The 18,496-nt window shown below is 42.3% G+C and overlaps 1 protein-coding gene across 1 annotated transcript in view; it reads right to left on the bottom strand.

The window, feature by feature from the left end:
• Nucleotides 1-16,529, bottom strand: part of LOC311149995 (paired box protein Pax-7-like) — a gene marked incomplete at both ends in the record, with an annotated part of 204,542 nt that extends 188,013 nt beyond the window's left edge. Inside the window, 4 exons of the mRNA XM_084187229.1 lie at nt 13,310-13,438; nt 13,811-13,955; nt 14,533-14,768; nt 16,442-16,529. Of these exons, the coding sequence (XP_084043355.1) occupies nt 13,310-13,438; nt 13,811-13,955; nt 14,533-14,768; nt 16,442-16,529 (598 nt within the window). The remainder of the gene's footprint in view (nt 1-13,309; nt 13,439-13,810; nt 13,956-14,532; nt 14,769-16,441) is intronic.
• Nucleotides 16,530-18,496: the final 1,967 nt, after the last annotated feature.

Genomic DNA, 18,496 nt, shown 5'->3' with positions numbered 1-18,496 from the left:
CATCAAGTTCTTCCACACCGATCTCGACACACTATTTCTGTATTGACCTCGCTTTGTGCACGGGGGCATTGTCATGCTGAAACAGGAAGGGGCCTTCCCCAAGCTGTTGCCACAAAGTTGGAAGCACAGAATCGTCTAGAATGTCATTGTATGCTGTAGCGTTAAGATTTCCCTTCACTGGAACTTAGAGCCTGAACCATGAAAAACAGGCCAAGACCATTATTCCTCCTCCACCAAACTTTACAGTTGGCACTATGCATTTGGGTAGGTAGAGTTCTCCTGGCATCCGACAAACCCAGATTGGTCTGTCGGACTGCCAGATGGTTAAACATGATTCATCACTCCATAGAACAAGCTTTACACCACTCCAGCCAACGCTTGGCATTGCGCATGGCGATCTTAGGCTTGTGTGCGGTGCTCGGCCATGGAAACCCATTTCATGAGGCTCCCGACGAACAGTTCCTGTGCTGACGTTGCTTCCAGAGGCAGTTTGGAACTCGGTAGTGAGTGTTGCCACCGAACACAGACGATTTTTACACGCTACGCGCTTCAGCACTCGGTGGTCCCGTTCTGTGAGCTTGTGTGGCCTACCACTTCACGGCTGAGCCGTTGTTGCTCCTAGACGTTTCCACTTCATAATAACAGCACTTACAGTTGACCGGGGCAGCTCTAGCAAGGCAGAAATTTGACAAACTGACTTGTTGGAAAGGTGGCATCCTATGACAGTGCCACGTTGAAGGGCACTGAGCTCTTCAGTAAGGCCATTCTACTGCCAATGTTTGTCTATGGAGATTGCATGGCTGTGTGCTCGATTTTATACACCTGTCAGCAATGGGTGTGGCTGAAATAGCCAAATTCACTAATTTAAAGGGATGTCCACATAGTTTTGTATATATAGTGTATTATGTGACTTGTTAAGCAAATTTTTACTTCTGAACTTATTTAGGCTTGTCATAACAAATGGGTTGAATACTTATTGACTCAAGACATTTCAGCTTTTCATTTTTAATTAATTTGTAAAAATATTGAAAAACAAAATTTTAATTTGACATTATGGGGTATTTTGTGTAGGCCAGCAACAAACAAATGTAATCAATTTTAAATTCAGGCTGTAAGTGAGGCAGCTATAGCGTTTTGCAACAAGACATGATTATTGCCTTTGGATATCCTAGTATTCATACAGGTGTTGGTTCCCCTAGTTTCACCGTCATTTTACGACTGTCTAGTAAAGCGAGTGATCTATTCCATAAACAAGCAACAGGTTTTAAGGGACAGGTTTACGGTCAAATAGAAGCTTTTAATTTAATTTGAGAAGCCTGTTTGCACTCCTGTCTGATCAACGACTGAGATATAGAATCACACAAAACAGCACAAGTTAACTTATATTACATTATACTTATATTAACTTAAGTGCTCACAATTATCTTAAAATACTGTATATAAGTCAGACAATTTACACACAATATATTTTTCACTTGTATGGGTATGTAAAGTGATGTGACACAATCAAACTACAATAAGTGCACTATGTTTATATTACTTGACAGCGACACAAACCATAAATCACATTGATACTCTAATTGTTTTTAGTGCAATATTTGCCCACTCTTTCTTTACTGCTTATAAAACTCACTAGGAGTACTCATTGTTTTCCAATAACCCCTTTCTGGGAGGGATCCAAGGATTCCAAGAGAGCATGCTTGAAAAGAGAGGCCTCTTCGAAAACAATTATTTTCTCTCTGTCACGATCGTCTTGAAGAGAAGTAGACCAATGCGCAGCGTGTTGAACAAACATACTTGACTTTATTACCGTCAGTGATAATAAGCACACTAAACAAAACAATAAACGACTCGTGAAGTCCACGGTGACAAAGACCGACAAGGAACAAAAACCCACAACACCCAAGGGAAAACAAACAGTTTAAATATGGCTCCCAATCAGAGACAACCAGCCGACAGCTGACACTCGTTGCCTCTGATTGGGAGTCACACAGGCAAACATAGAAACAGACAACCTAGAACACCCAAACAAAGAAACAGAACACATCGAATGAACACACCCTGGCTCAACATATAGAGTCCCAGAGCCAGGGTGTGACAGTACCCCCCCCCTAAAGGCGCGGACTGCGACCGCGCCTCAACTAAAGCAAAACAGGGGAGGGCTGGGCGGGCATACCTCCTCGGCGGCGGTTCTGCCTCCGGCCTTGACCACCACCCTCCAATGAACCCCCCATAGCGCCCCTGGTCCAGTCTGGCTCCGCTGGCTGGAGCTGACCTGGACGTAGCAGGAGCGGCTAGCTTCAGCTCCGTTGGGGAGCAATAAAGCGGTACCTGATCTGGCACCGATGACCCAGGCACGGGTTGTGCCGGACTGACGACTCGCACCCCTGGCTTGGTGCGAGTGGCAGGAACGAGCCGGGCCGGGCTGGCGACGCGCACCGTAGACTTGGTGCGAGTGGCAGGAACAGGCCGGACCGGGCTGGCGACGCGCACCGTAGACTTGGTGCGTGGAGCAGGGACAGGCCGGACAGGGCTGGCGACGCACACCGTAGGCTTGGTGCGTGGAGCAGGGACAGGCCGGGCAGGGCTGGCAACGCACACCGTAGGCTTGGTGCGTGGAGCAGGAACAGGCCGGGCTGGGCTGGCGACGCACACCGTAGGTTTGGTGCGTGGAGCAGGGACAGGCCGGGCTGGGCTGTCGACGCACACCGTAGGCTTGGTGCGTGGAGCAGGAACAGGCCGGGCAGGGCTGGCGACGCACACCGTAGGTTTGGTGCGTGGAGCAGGGACAGGCCGGGCTGGGCTGTCGACGCACACCGTAGGCTTGGTGCGTGGAGCAGGAACAGGCCGGGCTGGGCTGGCGACGCACACCGTAGGTTTGGTGCGTGGAGCAGGGACAGGCCGGGCTGGGCTGTCGACGCACACCGTAGGCTTGGTGCGTGGAGCAGGAACAGGCCGGGCAGGGCTGGCGACGCACACCGTGGGTTTGGTGCGTGGAGCAGGGACAGGCCGGGCTGGGCTGTCGACGCACACCGTAGGCTTGGTGCGTGGAGCAGGAACAGGCCGGGCTGGGCTGTCGACGCACACCGTAGGCTTGGTGCGTGGAGCAGGAACAGGCCGGGCAGGGCTGGCGACGCACACCGTAGGCTTGGTGCGTGGAGCAGGAACAGGCCGGACCGTACTGGGAACACACACCACTGGCCTTAAACGGGGATCAGGAACGGGCCGGACCGGACTGGCAATACACCTCAGTACCTCTCGCCGTGCCTCTACAACTTCCTTCCCTCCTCTCGCCAATGGCTCCCGTAACCCGGTGGCCTTCTCTCCTCGTCTCCCATTTCGCCCTGTGGCAGCCTCCTGCTGCCCAGTCGCCCATGCCGTGTGCCCCCCCCTAAAAGATTATTGGGGGTGCCTCTCGCCTGTCCGACCACGGCCCGGTTGACGCCGCTTCTCCACTCCTGCCTGGATCTCCCCCTTCATCGCCTTCCGGTACCGGACGGCCTCCTCCTTCGTAATCTGCCCCCAGCCGAGGAGGACATCCACCAGCGTTACCTCCTGCGTGTGTTCCTGGACACGCTGCTTGGTCCTGGTTTGGTGGGTTTTTCTGTCACGATCGTCTTGAAGAGAAGTAGACCAATGCGCAGCGTGTTGAACAAACATACTTGACTTTATTACCGTCAGTGATAATAAGCACACTAAACAAAACAATAAACGACTCGTGAAGTCCACGGTGACAAAGACCGACAAGGAACAAAAACCCACAACACCCAAGGGAAAACAAACAGTTTAAATATGGCTCCCAATCAGAGACAACCAGCCGACAGCTGACACTCGTTGCCTCTGATTGGGAGTCACACAGGCAAACATAGAAACAGACAACCTAGAACACCCAAACAAAGAAACAGAACACATCGAATGAACACACCCTGGCTCAACATATAGAGTCCCAGAGCCAGGGTGTGACACTCAGTTCAAACAGAAATTGACTCAAACCCAGTCACCAATAAGGCTGTCACTCAAATCCATCCCCCCGCTTTTCCCTGTCCTTGTCGCTTATTACTGTCCCCGAGGCTTCAACAACCAACAACATGACCATGACAACATCACTCCATAAAACAAACTGACAAAATAGTTTTGAGGAGGGATTGTAACTGTACAAGCACATGAATGAAGAACTGTTCAGGATACACAAAGGGAACTTCTAATTCACTGCCAATATATACGTGTATTTCACTGCCAATATGTTCATAACAATAACAGCGACAGCAACAGTTGACACTGACAGCCAATATAACAACAAGTGATTGAGAAATGTCCCTGCTCTCCATGTCCCCCCTTGTTTTGTCCACCTAGATTCGGCCCGCCTTGCACGGCTGGCTGAACTGACGCCCAATGACCACGGTGCAGGGAGATTGATTGTGTTGCTAATTCTGACACCTGCCAGGGATGGCTGCAATAGGTTGTGCAGTGTATTCAGACACTACAGGGTCACCTCTCCCGGGAACACCGGGTGTGGGCTGGACACACTCACAAATCATAAGCCCCAATGAGGTAAACAGCTGGGGTTGAGAGGGCCTAGAAACGTTGGCATGTGCATTTCGTAAGAGCAGCTCTTCCTCAGGTTTTTGATTCTACTGTCACTGTTCAGCAAGGTTCTGGCTGGTAAACATAATTCTAAAGGTTTTTCTTTGCAATTATGTTAAACGACAGAACCCACAGCGAACCAACACACTCACTGACTGATCTGGCAAACATGAACTATTGCTTGGACTTACAACAAAGTTGTTCCGGCTGAAGGGAATACCATCATCGCAAAAAGCCACTTATCATCCACTGAACCAGCATGTGGATGAGAAATGCTCCGGTTCATACCGTGAAAAAGCGAGGGAGCATAAGTAAAATGTTTCTCTCTCCCTCACTCTCTTTGTCATTGCGATTAGCATATTTCTCAAAGTGTCATGACACCTGCTACCCAGAGTGGGCGTGCGGAACATAATCCTTTACTTCAGACATAAGCAAAACGACCAGAAGAAAAAGACGCTTTGACTCGACTAGACCAACCAACCCCCTGATTGGAACCCTCCCACTGCAGATGCAGATTAATGCAGGGAAATACCAATTGGCAGCGCAGCAGCACCGAAGACAAAACCCTCGTTTTTTAACACGGCTGTTGTCTATCTCGATTAGTGTCAGTTTGAGGAAGCCTATTCAAAAATATTCACGCATCTGCCTTTGAGGCACAATGGAAGCTAGTTCATAAACTGTCAGCCCATTCACCTGATGCCTTTGGTTCTTATTGTTTCCTTCCCCTTCATAAACATTTGGAGAAGTTCATCAACTTGCCTGAATAGCCAATGGTGTGGGGCAAAAGACACAAAATAACAGACGGTTCTCTATTCCCATCGACTTTATTTTCTTACTCTCCCTTTTTAAGTGACTGTTTGTATATCAATAGACTGAGTGGGTAGACACACATCAAGGTGATTTCAGGCCAAACCCAAACTTCTAGTTTAGCTACAAAGTGGCTTTTAAAAGGCAAATAACAAACAATTGACTTTTAGTTCATGGTCACTGACAGTAACAAAGAGAGTTATGAACTATAACACAGATAAAAAGCCTGGATAAAAGCTACAATGTGTTCTCCTGAATTACATTTACACAACGCAACCAGACGCTACATAACGATTTTGCAGACAACATACACTTAACATGACCTAGCATTAGTTAGGGCCTTCAGTGCATAAACTCAATATCTCAGAAACTATAGCTTTGAGTGTACAGTGATAACATTAGGGGGTAAAAAGATATAATTGTATTGTTGGTTAAATTGTTCTCACATATATATATTTTTTAGATGGCATGTAAAATAAGTAGCTCAAATTACATGAATACAAAGACTTCTAAAGAAACATGAATCCACTTTCACACCTTTCAACAGCATTAACGGTTATTTTAGACAAAAATATATATATTTAGGGTAATTTAATTCCTAATTAGAATGGGTTGGTGTATTTTGAATAGGGTTTGCTCTCAGGGAGTTGAAGACTAGACAAATACACTTGTAGAATGACTTTTTCGTGCCTGTGTAGACAAACGAAGAAAATGTAATTATGCCTCCAATTCTCTACAAGTCCGCCTGGTCAAAGTAAACATTCCTCTTTGTGTGTGAGACAATTTAAATCTTGTAATAAATAATGTTGAAATTGAGCAAGTTGAGGTGACTAAACTGCTTGGAATAACCCTGGATTGTAAACTGTCATGGTCAAGACATATTGATACAACAGTAGCTAAGATGGGGAGAAGTCTGTCCATAATAAAGCACTGCTCTACCTTCTTAACAGCACTATCAACAACGCAGGTCCTACAGGCTCTAGTTTTGTCGTACCTGGACTACTGTTCAGTCGTGTGGTCAGGTGCCACAAAGAGGGACTTAGGAAAATTGCAATTGGCTCAGAACAGGGCAGCACGGCTGGCACTTGGATGTGCACAGAGAGCAAACATTAATAATATGCATGTCAATCTCTCCTGGCTCAAAGTGGAGGAGAGTGACTTCATCACTACTATTTGTGAGAGGTATTGACATGTTGAAAGCACCGAGCTGTCTGTTTAAACGACTAGCACACAGCTCAGACACCCATGCATACCCCACAAGACATGCCACCAGAGGTCTCTTCACAGTCCCCATGTCCAGAACAGACTATGGGAGGCGCACAGCACTACATAGAGCCATGACTACATGGAACTCTATTCCACATCAGGTAACTGATGCAAGCAGTAGAATCAGATTTAAAAAACAGATACAAATACACCGTATGGGGACTGTGAAGCAACACAAACATAGGCGTAGACACATGCATACACACGCATGGTAACATACACACTATACACACACGTACACATGGATTTTGTGTTGTAGATATGTGGTATTGGAATAGGGGCCTGAAGGCACACACTTAGTATGCTGTGAAATCTGTTATGAATGTATTGTAATGTTTTTAATTTTAAATTTTTGCCAGACCCCAGGAAGAGTAGCTGCTGCCTTGGCACCAGCTAATGGGGATCCATAATAAATACAAATACAAATACAAATTCCTTTAAAGTTATTGAGCAGGACAGGATTATGTACTTGCCTTTATATATGAGAAAAAATCTGAAGTCTACAGTAGACCTTTCCTAAATCTCCCAAAAAGGGAGATTGTCCCTTCAAATAACCCACCAGAGATTCGATAAGTAGTTGCTGCTGGTAGCATGTGCGCCCAGATATAGGCCTTGTCCCACATGGGAAAAGTAATTTAATTAATAGACAGGCAGGCTTGAAAGCAGCACTGGCAGTCTGTAATATTATGAACTCCCATTGTGCCGGTGTCACCACAAATGTTTCTGATAAGCAAAAGCACCCAAGGATCAAAGAATATAAGCCTCTCAATTTCCTCTAGCCGGTTCTACTTTTCCTCACCTACTTTTCTCCTCTTCTCTTACAATTTCTGAAACACACAACACGAAATCCCCTTCATGACAACCGCAGGGTCCGCCTCAGGTTAGCGGTCACCCGAGCTTTGGGAATAATCGCACATTAATATTTGACGTGATGAAGAGGTTTACACTAAAATCGTTCTCTTTCAATATTGTATTATGTCTTAATGGATTGAGAGGACAAGATTTAAGATTTTCCCCTGTCCATTTTGGAAATTCTTTCCATCAGCTGCCGTGATGTTGAGGCATAACAAGTCGTAAACGGAAAAAATATATGTTGTCCTCATAACATCCTCCTAATCTATTCAGTATACTCATTTAGTGCAGTATTTACCCCTCATGGGGTTTCTTGCTTTATAACGACCATTTTAAAGAAACTCTAAGGGATGCTCTCGGGGGAATGAGAAGGTGTTGGGCATGTACAACAGCATGTAAACATGACCCCTTATTCAATGAAAGTATATAAATATTGTTTGATGTCAAGGAAGCAGGCTTAACAAAATGGATTAAAATTAATTACAGAAGCATTATGTTGCCTCTTAAATATCGTTTGGGGAATTAGTGATTTGAACATCTCCCCATGTTTATTTTTAGTATAGGCCTATGTGGCCTAAAAAGCACTAGTTCACAGGCTGAAGGGGTATCTTATTATTCATTGCTTAAAATAGATGTAACTTGATTAACAAAGCCTTTTACATTCAAAATGGTGGTCATTGTTGCTGATTTGACTAATTTGATTTGTTCCACGAATTATGTCACTTGGTTTATCAGGATTTTGAGTAGGGCCTAATACACTTCCGTTTTGTCGACGGTTTTATAGCCTACCATAAACATTTGTTAAACCTTTAAAACACTAGGCAAAAACTGGTTGAATCAACTTTGTTTCCAAGTCATTTCAACCAAAACAATCAATGTGATAACGTTGAATCAACGTGGAAAACTGATTGGATTTGCAAAAAGCCATCAATGTAAGGGCATTTCGTATTTTTTTCACCCAACTTTTAACATAAATCCAATGACAAGGTGACTTTTTTGTTGATTTCACGTTATTTTCACATTAGTTGAAAACTCAACCAAATGTAAATCAAAACTAGACGTTGAACTGAAGTCTGTGCCCAGTGGTTTGAAATGTTTGAGGGAGAAACGCCATCAGCATTAACTGCATTCTTCACGGATAGGCCTATAACAATCAAAAGGTTTTAAGTAGCCTGCAAGTCTACAGAATGTCATAATATCAGCATAGGCTACTATTACAACAATGAAATAATAACTAGTTATAAGGAAATATAAAAACCAGGGTACATTATTATTATTATTTGCTATTATTATTAGTGATTATTATAACAGCTGATGCAGCCGCCTCTGCTATTAAAAGACTCCTCGCCATTTATTTTTGCTTTTTATAGGCTATGTTCCTTAAAAATCTCGCCATGTAAATTCCAATGAAATTTGGAGAGAGGCAGCGCGAGGGGGGGAAAGGAGAGGTTAATCCGAGTTTAATAGGCTACGTTGATGCTCTGCAAAGGAAAGAGGCTGTGATGATTGTGTTATCTCTATCCAACATTTGGGTCTCCCTCAATTTCAACCCAGCCAAATAGCTGCGAGAAAGTGTAGATGGAGTCACTCTCGATGCCTGAGGAAAAAATGTTATTAATAGCTAAATAACTTCCCCATACTTTTACTAGATCTCTCTCTCACCATTTCAGATGGATTTGTTTGAAGGGGTCTCTCGACTCATCCCAGCGTCCTTTTTCTTTCAACTAAGCTTATTTTGGACACCTAAATATAATTTTCTATAACTATCTCGGGGAAACAGCAGCACGCATGCCAGAGCATATTCCGGAATATGTGGATGCATCCTTTTGTTTCGATTCAGTATTGCATGACTCCTCAAATTTTACATTTTACATTTTAGTCATTTAGCAGACGCTCTTATCCAGAGCAACTTACAGTTAGTGAGTGCATAACATTTTTCATACTGGCCCCCCGTGGGAATCGAACCCACAACCCTGGTGTTGCAAACGCCATGCTCTACCAACTGAGCTACACGGGGCCAATGTGCCGCAATACATATACCTCATCCACTCTCATTTCTAAAACCATTTAAATAAGTAGACAATTTACATGATGCCATTTGTGGGTACGTTCGGTCGCTCTTTAAGTTGTAGGTAGGGCCTACTAGCCTATCTATCATTTCCAAACGTGTTTGCTTGGCTATATGGCTACTTTTAAGAAGTGTTTTAAACGTAGTTTGAAATTGAATACAAAGCGCGGCCTTGTCTGCATGGGGCCTGGAGTTGACTGACATCTCGCTATCTCCTCGTGGCCTCTATCGGTAACATTTCCTCTTATCCTACTCACAACACTCACAAATCCCGCCTGGCCCCTGTTTGATTAGATTAAAAACCTCAGGTAATCCGCCCATTTGTTCAAGTGTTCATTGGCTCCTTCTATCACGCATGAGGGATGGTGTTATGTTGGGGCTGCAGATGGTTCATGGTTGCGTGTTGGTTTAATCAAAACCAATTGTTATTTATGAATTGACTGATACACTCCTTTCACCCTTTAGGTGTGCATTCACTCAGCACCAATGCATAATTCGAAATGAGGTCATTCATTGACCATAGGCCTACCTATGCCAATGGGATGAGCAATGCAGATACATCGTTATCACTGTTGAATTAAATAGTTTAAACATTAATGATAACCTAATAAAGCCTTGACGTTTCTTGATCACAATTTCCTACAAGATATTTGTAAATATACACTGAGTGCACAAAACATTAGGAACACCTTTCTAATATTGAGTTGCATCCCCTCTTACCCTCAGAACAGCCTAAATTTGTCGGGGCATGGACTCTACAAGGTGTCGAAAGCGTTACACAGGGATGCTGGCCCATGTTGACTCCAATGCTTCCCACCGTTGTGTCAAGTTGGTTGGATGTCCTTTGGGTGGTGGACCATTCTTGATACACACGGGAAAAATGTTTGCGTGAAAAATGTTTGCGCCTGGCACCTACTACCATACCCCGTTCAAAGGCACTTAAATATTTTGTCTCACCCATTCACCCTCTGAATGGCACACATACACAATCCATGTCTCAATTGTCTCAAGGCTTTAAAATACTTAATTAACCTGTCCCCTCCCTTTCATCTACACTGATAGAAGTGGATTTAAAAGTTGACATCAATAAGGGATCGTAGCTTTCACCTGGATTCACCTGGTCAGTCTATGTCATGGAAAGAGCAGGTGTTCATAATGTTTTGTACATTCAATGTATATTGAGACTATTGTCTTATAGTCAGTCTATTCTAGTGTAGTCTAACAAAACAGCATATCCATTTCACCAGATTCTAGTTTGGAATGTTAAGAGTTATATGCGCCACTGCAATAATAATACAAAAAAAAATATATATATACACAATTATAATCTTGACAACTATAAAATAAACGTAAAATATCATGAATTTCTGCCTGGGGCTAGCTGCGGAGTGAGCCGTTTACAGATTAAAGTGAAAAGAAAGAAAAGGCTACATTTAATCTGCTCTAAAACCCTTCAACATTACGTTTGTGGTTGAAACTCCAAGAGTGAGGGCTGATAGGGGATAAATACATTTCTTACCATGCTTGCGAGATATTACACCCCTCTCCAACACAGACGCCCATTCAACAGACACCGGTTTCATTACGAGCTGTAATAAGTTTTAACATTATTATGCCAGACGGATGATAGCATGAAACAAGTGCAGAGACAAGTCTTTTAAAGAATTACAGAAATGAGACAGTTGGTATCCTGGTTTCAACATGTCACCATCAAAAGCCATTTGGGCAAAACATTTATGGAGGGTTTGCGAGACTATTTAATTTCCAAAAGCATGCACTCCAAACAAACACAGGAGCTACATTGGGGCATAATGGGTAAATGTACATTATATCTATCTATCCATATTTAATCGAAATCACTTTTACACGGTGTATAGCCTACATTGGCTAAGCTACTGACAAATAAATGACAACATGGGTTGAAGCCAAGCTGGCTAAAGATTTCTAACGAAGAATTGCGGCGGCGCACAATTGGCCCAGCGTCGTCCAGGGTAGGGGAGGGAATGGCCGGTGGGGATGTAGCTCAGTTGGTAGAGCATGGCGTTTGCAACGCCAGGGTTGTGGGTTCGTTTCCCACGGGGGGCCAGTATTAAAAAATAATGTATGCACTAACTAACTTTAAGTCGCTCTGGATAAGAGCGTCTGCTAAATGACGTAAATGTAATTGTGGTTTACTCAAAGCACTACTGCTCCCTCTGACCCCGAATCGGTTCAATTGTTGGCCGTGGCCCCCGTTTCGGCTGTCGAGCTAATAAGTATCATGGAGAGGCGTTCTGTCTGCAAACTATATGATCACACAGCGATACGTAAAATATACAGAAGTCCATAATGAACGGGTGTCACATCCCATAGGTAGGTCAGTTATGCATGCACTTGTTCATGCTCGAGATAAATTAACACAGGCAATTTCATGACACGACCCCCATAGACAACAAACTATAGCCGTAACATGATTTCTATCAATGAATGGGTTTGAGAAAGAAATTAAGAGAAATTTATAGGCTACATTAACTGACAGAACCATTTACTGCACCCCCTACAGAGAGAAAGCATAAGTAAGTGTTCAGACACAAAATAGCTAGATTCCAAAAATCTACCCAAAAAAAATATACAAAAAATAGCGTCTGCTAAATGACTAAAATGTAAATGTAAATGTAAATTAGGCATTTCCTAACAACAGTCCAACCACATTTTGCACCCTCCATTGCTTAATCTATTCCACTGACGATTCTATAATATTACCAAACTATCTACCAGCAGGGTGGATTGAATAATTAATTCACCTTTAGTTCTCCTCTTGGCCTTTTGTCCAAAGTTTCTCCCTCTTTTATTACGGTTTTTTTTGTGTGAAAAAAACCCAGCACGCTCCTCTTTTCGCTGCCCTGCTTTTGAGGCGTTTGCATTTGTACCTCGGAATCCTTGCCTTCAATGGAGTGGAAGTCTTGAGGACTGAAGTTCATCTTCAAGTTTAGAGAGAGGCTGTCGCTTTAGAGAAAGGCCTTTTGTGTGACCGTTTAAACAACACACAATCTGTGATCATTTCGTTTGGAAATCTCTGTCTTTTTCAAGCACAGGACCTAATATATTTTGACCACAGAATACCAAGGTCCCCTCAATAAAGAGCCACGACAAAAGACAGAACCGTTTCTTAGTAGCCTAAATAAAAAAATGTTTTATGAACAACTGAAAGACGGACGAAATAATAAGCCGTTTTCAAATAAACACAAATAGATGAACATATCCTAATAAAAAACGAATTAGACTACAATTAAATCAATGGCTTATTTTACAGGTTATTTAGCCTGTATGAGAATACCCAGCTATGAAGCAGTAAACAATCATATCCAGGATGAAGAATCACTGCGAGCTGCTGGTCGTAGGCCTAATTGATTTGATTCTCATATCGGTAATCTATCTGTCAGTTGTCGTTTCAATGGACCATGTACCAGCTCCAGAGGACGAGGAGTCTGTTGTGCAAATGAATGCCGTCTCAAATACCCTCCATCAAAGGCTCATATAAATAATTAAGCAGGTCTAGTTAAGCTTGTATTGGCAAACCACTTAACAGGACGAAAAAATCTAAAATGTGTGCAAAAGAGCATTCCACGAACAAGAAGGCCGCAACGCACAATCTCAGGCAAAATATTGCAACACATTGAGCAAACACAGGATATTGTGCGTATAAAAGAGGGTGTTTTAAAACGCAAATGTTTTCCACTTGAATTAGGCTACCTTTATCGCCGAGAATGCCATCGATGCTGTGTTTGGTTTTCTTCTCTCCGTCTTCATCCTTCTTATCACAATCGTCTTCATCATCTTTCTTCCCAAATCGAGTTCTCAGAACACGACTAATTGAACTCACTACAAGAAAAGAAAAACAAGGTAGGGTAATTACATAATCATTACAGACAGGCAAAAAAATATTTTTAAATAATGATAATAATAATAACAATAATAATAATAATAATAATAATAATACAATTAAGTCCAAGTGACACTAGGCCTGTTTTTGGTCCACATAAAACTATGGGGGTTAAGGTACGCCTAACTATTTCATCAACACCATTTTTTTCATATCAACCACTATTATAGAGAACTATGTTTATCTCTAGTGGCACAGCTAGCACTGCGATGCAGTGCCTTAGACCACTGCGCCACTCGGGAGACATATAATAGGCCTATGGAGAACAATATCTATGATCTAACACTCTTGTAGTAAAAAGGGTTGCTTACCAGATGAGGCCTCACCTGAAGGAACTGTGCTTCTGTCACACACCCCGTCCTTCAGTAGCTTGTCTCGGATCTCCCAGCTGAACATTCCGGGGTTCTCGCGCTTGTACTCCTCAATCCGTTTCTCCACATCAGGCGTTGCTACCTGCTTTTGTGTTTAATTTACACAGCACAATAGCAGAACATGGAGAACCAGAGACAGAGGGAGAAATAAAATGACAAGCATAGAGAATTAATAAAGCAGAGAATAGAGAACGAAGAATAAAAAATAAAAAAGAGGAGAGAAGAAGCATGAGAAGAAAAAAAATCAGTACAGGTTAATGCAGAATTGGAAAAATAATATCTGAATTGATTAATTAAATGTTTTTTTTTAAAAATAAATTAGTAGCCTACAAAGTCTCAATGCACCTGAACTAGGCTACAAAATTGCCTTTTCTAAGTTTTGGTCAATTTCAGTGGTAGGCTAATAAATAAGCAACAAAAATGGAATAGAACACAATAGCTATCTGCAAGAAATGCCTTGGATGTTTGAATATTTGGTGGTGTGAAAACTCAGGTCCATAATGGGAAACAGTCATAATAATAATAATAATAATAATAATAATAATAATAATAATAATAATAATAATAATAATAATAGGCTAATAAAACTGGTATTATTAAATGTATTATTTATATTATCATTAGCCTATAATTTTGTGAGGTCGAACGTTTCTCGAACTCACTCTGGGTTTGCTTCCTCCTATTGCCCCGGGTCGGATGGAACCAGTTTCTTGATACCGACAAAGAATTTTGGACACGCAACCGTGGGAAACTCGTAGCTGTCGAGAGATCACGCAGGGACGGATGCCGTTGTGGGCCATCTCCACTATCTTGTGTCGGATATGATTTGGCAGGGGCCTTCCGTTGATGAATACTCCACCAAGTTGGTTCACCCGACCTTGACCCAGGGGAGTTGACACTGTGCAGAAGAAAGATTATTATAAGAAGGCCTACTGTGAAAACATTGAAACCATTTTGTGTGTACAACAAATGCAACATTGGCAATAAGACCTTTTTTTTCGGAATGGTTTACATGGTGAATTATGATGATATTTAGCATATTTTTGTGGCGTTCGAAGATTTTTGATAGGCTATAACGCATAGTGGTAGGCTTAATTTAATTGTTATTAGCCTATACGATGTAAGGCTATAGCACAATGTAGGCTTATATTTAAATGAATGTAGCATAGTTAGGCTATCTTATCCATAAAGCATTCAGAAATTAAATGTAGCCATAAAAACATCAGCATAAAGGCCTAAATCTTAAACCCACAATTGTTACAATTAAACTAATACATTGGACACATTTCCAATAATGCGTGAAGTGGTTGAATCCGTAGCCTACTGAAATTGCATATTACAAAACAGGCATTTAACAACAGAATCGACAAGTTGTTGTCTGAAAACAGACTTGATTTGAAGGCAGAATTTGTTATTAGCCAGATAGCACATGAGTGTCCCCTTCGGCATTGAAGAGGCTGTGAAGAGTTTAGCTTCGTCCGGCGTCATTATTCACCGTCATGCTGTACAAATATTGATGAAATCCTTTGATTCATCATTTTGCTGTGTATTTTACTCTCATTTCCAGCACCAGGACACTTCAATAAATCCCAGATCTTGGCTAACTGGCAAGCTTCGTATTCTCTGGGATTTTATTGGAGTCACTTCAGCATGAACCTTGCCTGGGAGATGCTCCGACGGACGATTAATACATGCAAATAATTTGTACCTGTACATTTCATTCACACGTTTGCATATTTCCATAAACATCCACGTAATCGAACACCATTGGCCAGTGCGAAATCCTAATAAGTCTGACTTTCATAAAATGTATTGTAGTCTACAGAGTCACTCACACCTATGTGAAATAATGAATAGCCAAATTTCTCCTTTCATTTTGTCTGACTATAGCCTATATTGACCTAACATTATGCTAGTTACATTTACGTCATTTAGCAGACACTCTTATCCAGAGCGACTTACAGTTAGCGCATACATTATTTTATCGAACCCACAACCCTGGCGTTGCAAACGCCATGCTCAACCAACTGAGCTACATCCCCTGCCGGCCATTCCCTCCCCTACCCTGGGCCAATTGTGCGCCGCCCCATGGGTCCCCGGTCGCCGCCGGCTACGATAGAGCCTGGATTCGAACCAGGATCTCTAGTGGCACAGCTAGCACTGCGATGCAGTGCCTTACACCACTGCGCCACTCGGGAGACTAGTTCAAATGTAATTGAGGATAAAGGCCAAAATCAAATGCAAAAACTATTGATAAACAATGTTGCTTTAAATGAGTCACAAAAAAGGTTCTGGGTAGAACCAAAAAGGGTTCTATGATTGCTTCATATATGGCACCCCTTAAGGTTCTATATAGAACCGAAATTGGTTCCATATAAAAAAGTACACATTTTGGTTGATTGAAGAAGAACCCCTGGGGTTCTGATCAAAGAACCCTAAAAAAAGGGTTCTATATTGAACATTTAGGGGTACCATATATGAAGCAAGCAATAGAACCCTTTTTGATTCTATCCATAAAATGTTTGTCCACATGTCAGTAACGGATGTTTGTAAGTTGCATGCAAGACCTACCTTCTAAAGGGAAGCCCGTGCGGGGATAGTTTTGTCCAGGCGCTGGTCGCATCATTCGAGGGACTGTTCCTGGCAAAGACGACTGCATTCTACAGTAAAGAATTGCAGGCAAAACAAGCCCAATATTTCATCGGCTAAACCAAGTCCAGACTTGTTGGTGGTAATTGTTTTGGAGATGAAGAAACAAGTGCACTCAGAAAAATGAGAAAAAATGAAGAAAAAAAACCGATCCAATTGGATGAATCTCCCAAAACGGTAAAACACAAATACTTCTGAGGTCTCACCGTGGGGGGCATAAGCAAAAATAGGACTGCTGCGAACAATGTGCAATGTGTGCGAATGGATGGATGGAGGGGGGGGGGGGGGGGGGGGGCGGGGTCCCTTAACGCTCAAGGTTACTTAATTATTTCCAGTGTTTTCCTAAAAGGTCTGGTAGTTTCTGATGACAAAGTCAGCATGGAGGTTGGGAGTAGTTTAAGTGAATAACTTTGGCGCATGTCGTTACCGGAGGGTGTTGTCGCGCGCGCCAATAGGCTCTCGGTGCTTTCTTTTATTCATGAGGAAGAGCGCCTTACAGCCAAGTTTTCTCCACCAATTACACAAAACCGCAAATTACGTAAAACACATTTTGCGTTTCCCATTTATTGCACGCAGCTTCAAAACCAACAAACACTTTTAATAGATTAAACAGCGCCTAGGCCCTGGTGATTCTTCTTCAGTGAAAGATACATACAGTGTGTTGTGGACGTAGGCTATAAGTAAACTCACTTCAGCATTTAAGTGGGTCGTTTTCTGTTTAATTTACACATGAAATATAGGCTTTTGTGACGCAGGCTATGTTTATTGTCATCTCTAATCTCATTGAGAATATATTCAGGAAACTCTTTTTGACTATCTATTTTTCCATATTTTTTATTCAATGCGTTTCTATTGGCTACTAGCAGTAAGGCCAAATTCAATGTTTTATGAAAAATAATAAAATAATATACATATATATATATATATATATATATATATATATATATATATATATATATATATACAGTTGAAGTCGGATGTTTACATACACTTAGGTTGGAGTCATTAAAACTCGTTTTTCAACCACTCCACAAATTTCTTGTTAACAAACTATAGTTTTGGCAAGTCGGTTAGGACATCTACTTTGTGCATGACACAAGTAATATTTCCAACAATTGTTTACAGACAGATTATTTAACTTATAATTCACTGTATCACAATTCCAGTGGGTGAGAAGTTTAATTCCAGAAAATTATGTCATGGCTTTAGAAGCTTCGGATAGGCTTATTGACATCATTTGAGTCAATTGGAGGTGTACCTGTGGATGTATTTCAAGGCCTACCTTCAAACTCAGTGCCTCTTTGCTTGACATCATGGGAAAATCAAAAAAAGTCAGCCAAGACCTCAGAAAAAAAAATTGTAGACCTCCACAGATCTGGTTCATCCTTGGGAACAATTTCCAAACGCCTGAAGGTACCACGTTCATCTGTACAAACAATAGTATGCAAGTATAAACACCATGGGAACACGCAGCTGTCATACCGCTCAGGAAGGAGACGCATTCTGTCTCCTAGAGATGAACGTACTTTGGTGTGAAAAGTGTAAATCAATCCCAGAACAACGGCAAAGGACCTTGTGAAGATGCTGGAGGAAACATGTACAAAAGTATCTATATCCACAGTAAAACGAGTCCTATATCGACATAACCTGAAAGGCCGCTCAGCAAGGAAGAAGCCTTGTCTAAAACCGCCATAAAAAAAGCCAGATTATGGTTTGCAACTGCACATGGGGACAAAGATCGTACTTTCTGGAGACATGTCCTATGGTCTGATGAAACAAAAATAGAACTGTTTGGCCATAATGACCATCGTTATGTTCGGAGGAAAAAGGGGGTTGCTTGCAAGCCGAAGAACACCATCCCAACCGTGAAGCACGGGGGTGGCAGCATCATGCTGTGGGGGTGCACTTCACAAAATAGATGGCATCATGAGGAAGGAAAATTATGTGGATATATTGAAGCAACATCTCAAGATATCA

The sequence above is a fragment of the Coregonus lavaretus genome (genome assembly GCF_964263955.1).
Source record: "Coregonus lavaretus genome assembly, chromosome: 22".
Classification (NCBI taxonomy): Eukaryota; Metazoa; Chordata; class Actinopteri; order Salmoniformes; family Salmonidae; genus Coregonus; species Coregonus lavaretus.
Note: the sequence above shows the minus strand (reverse complement) of the source record. Positions and strands in the feature narration are given on the sequence as shown.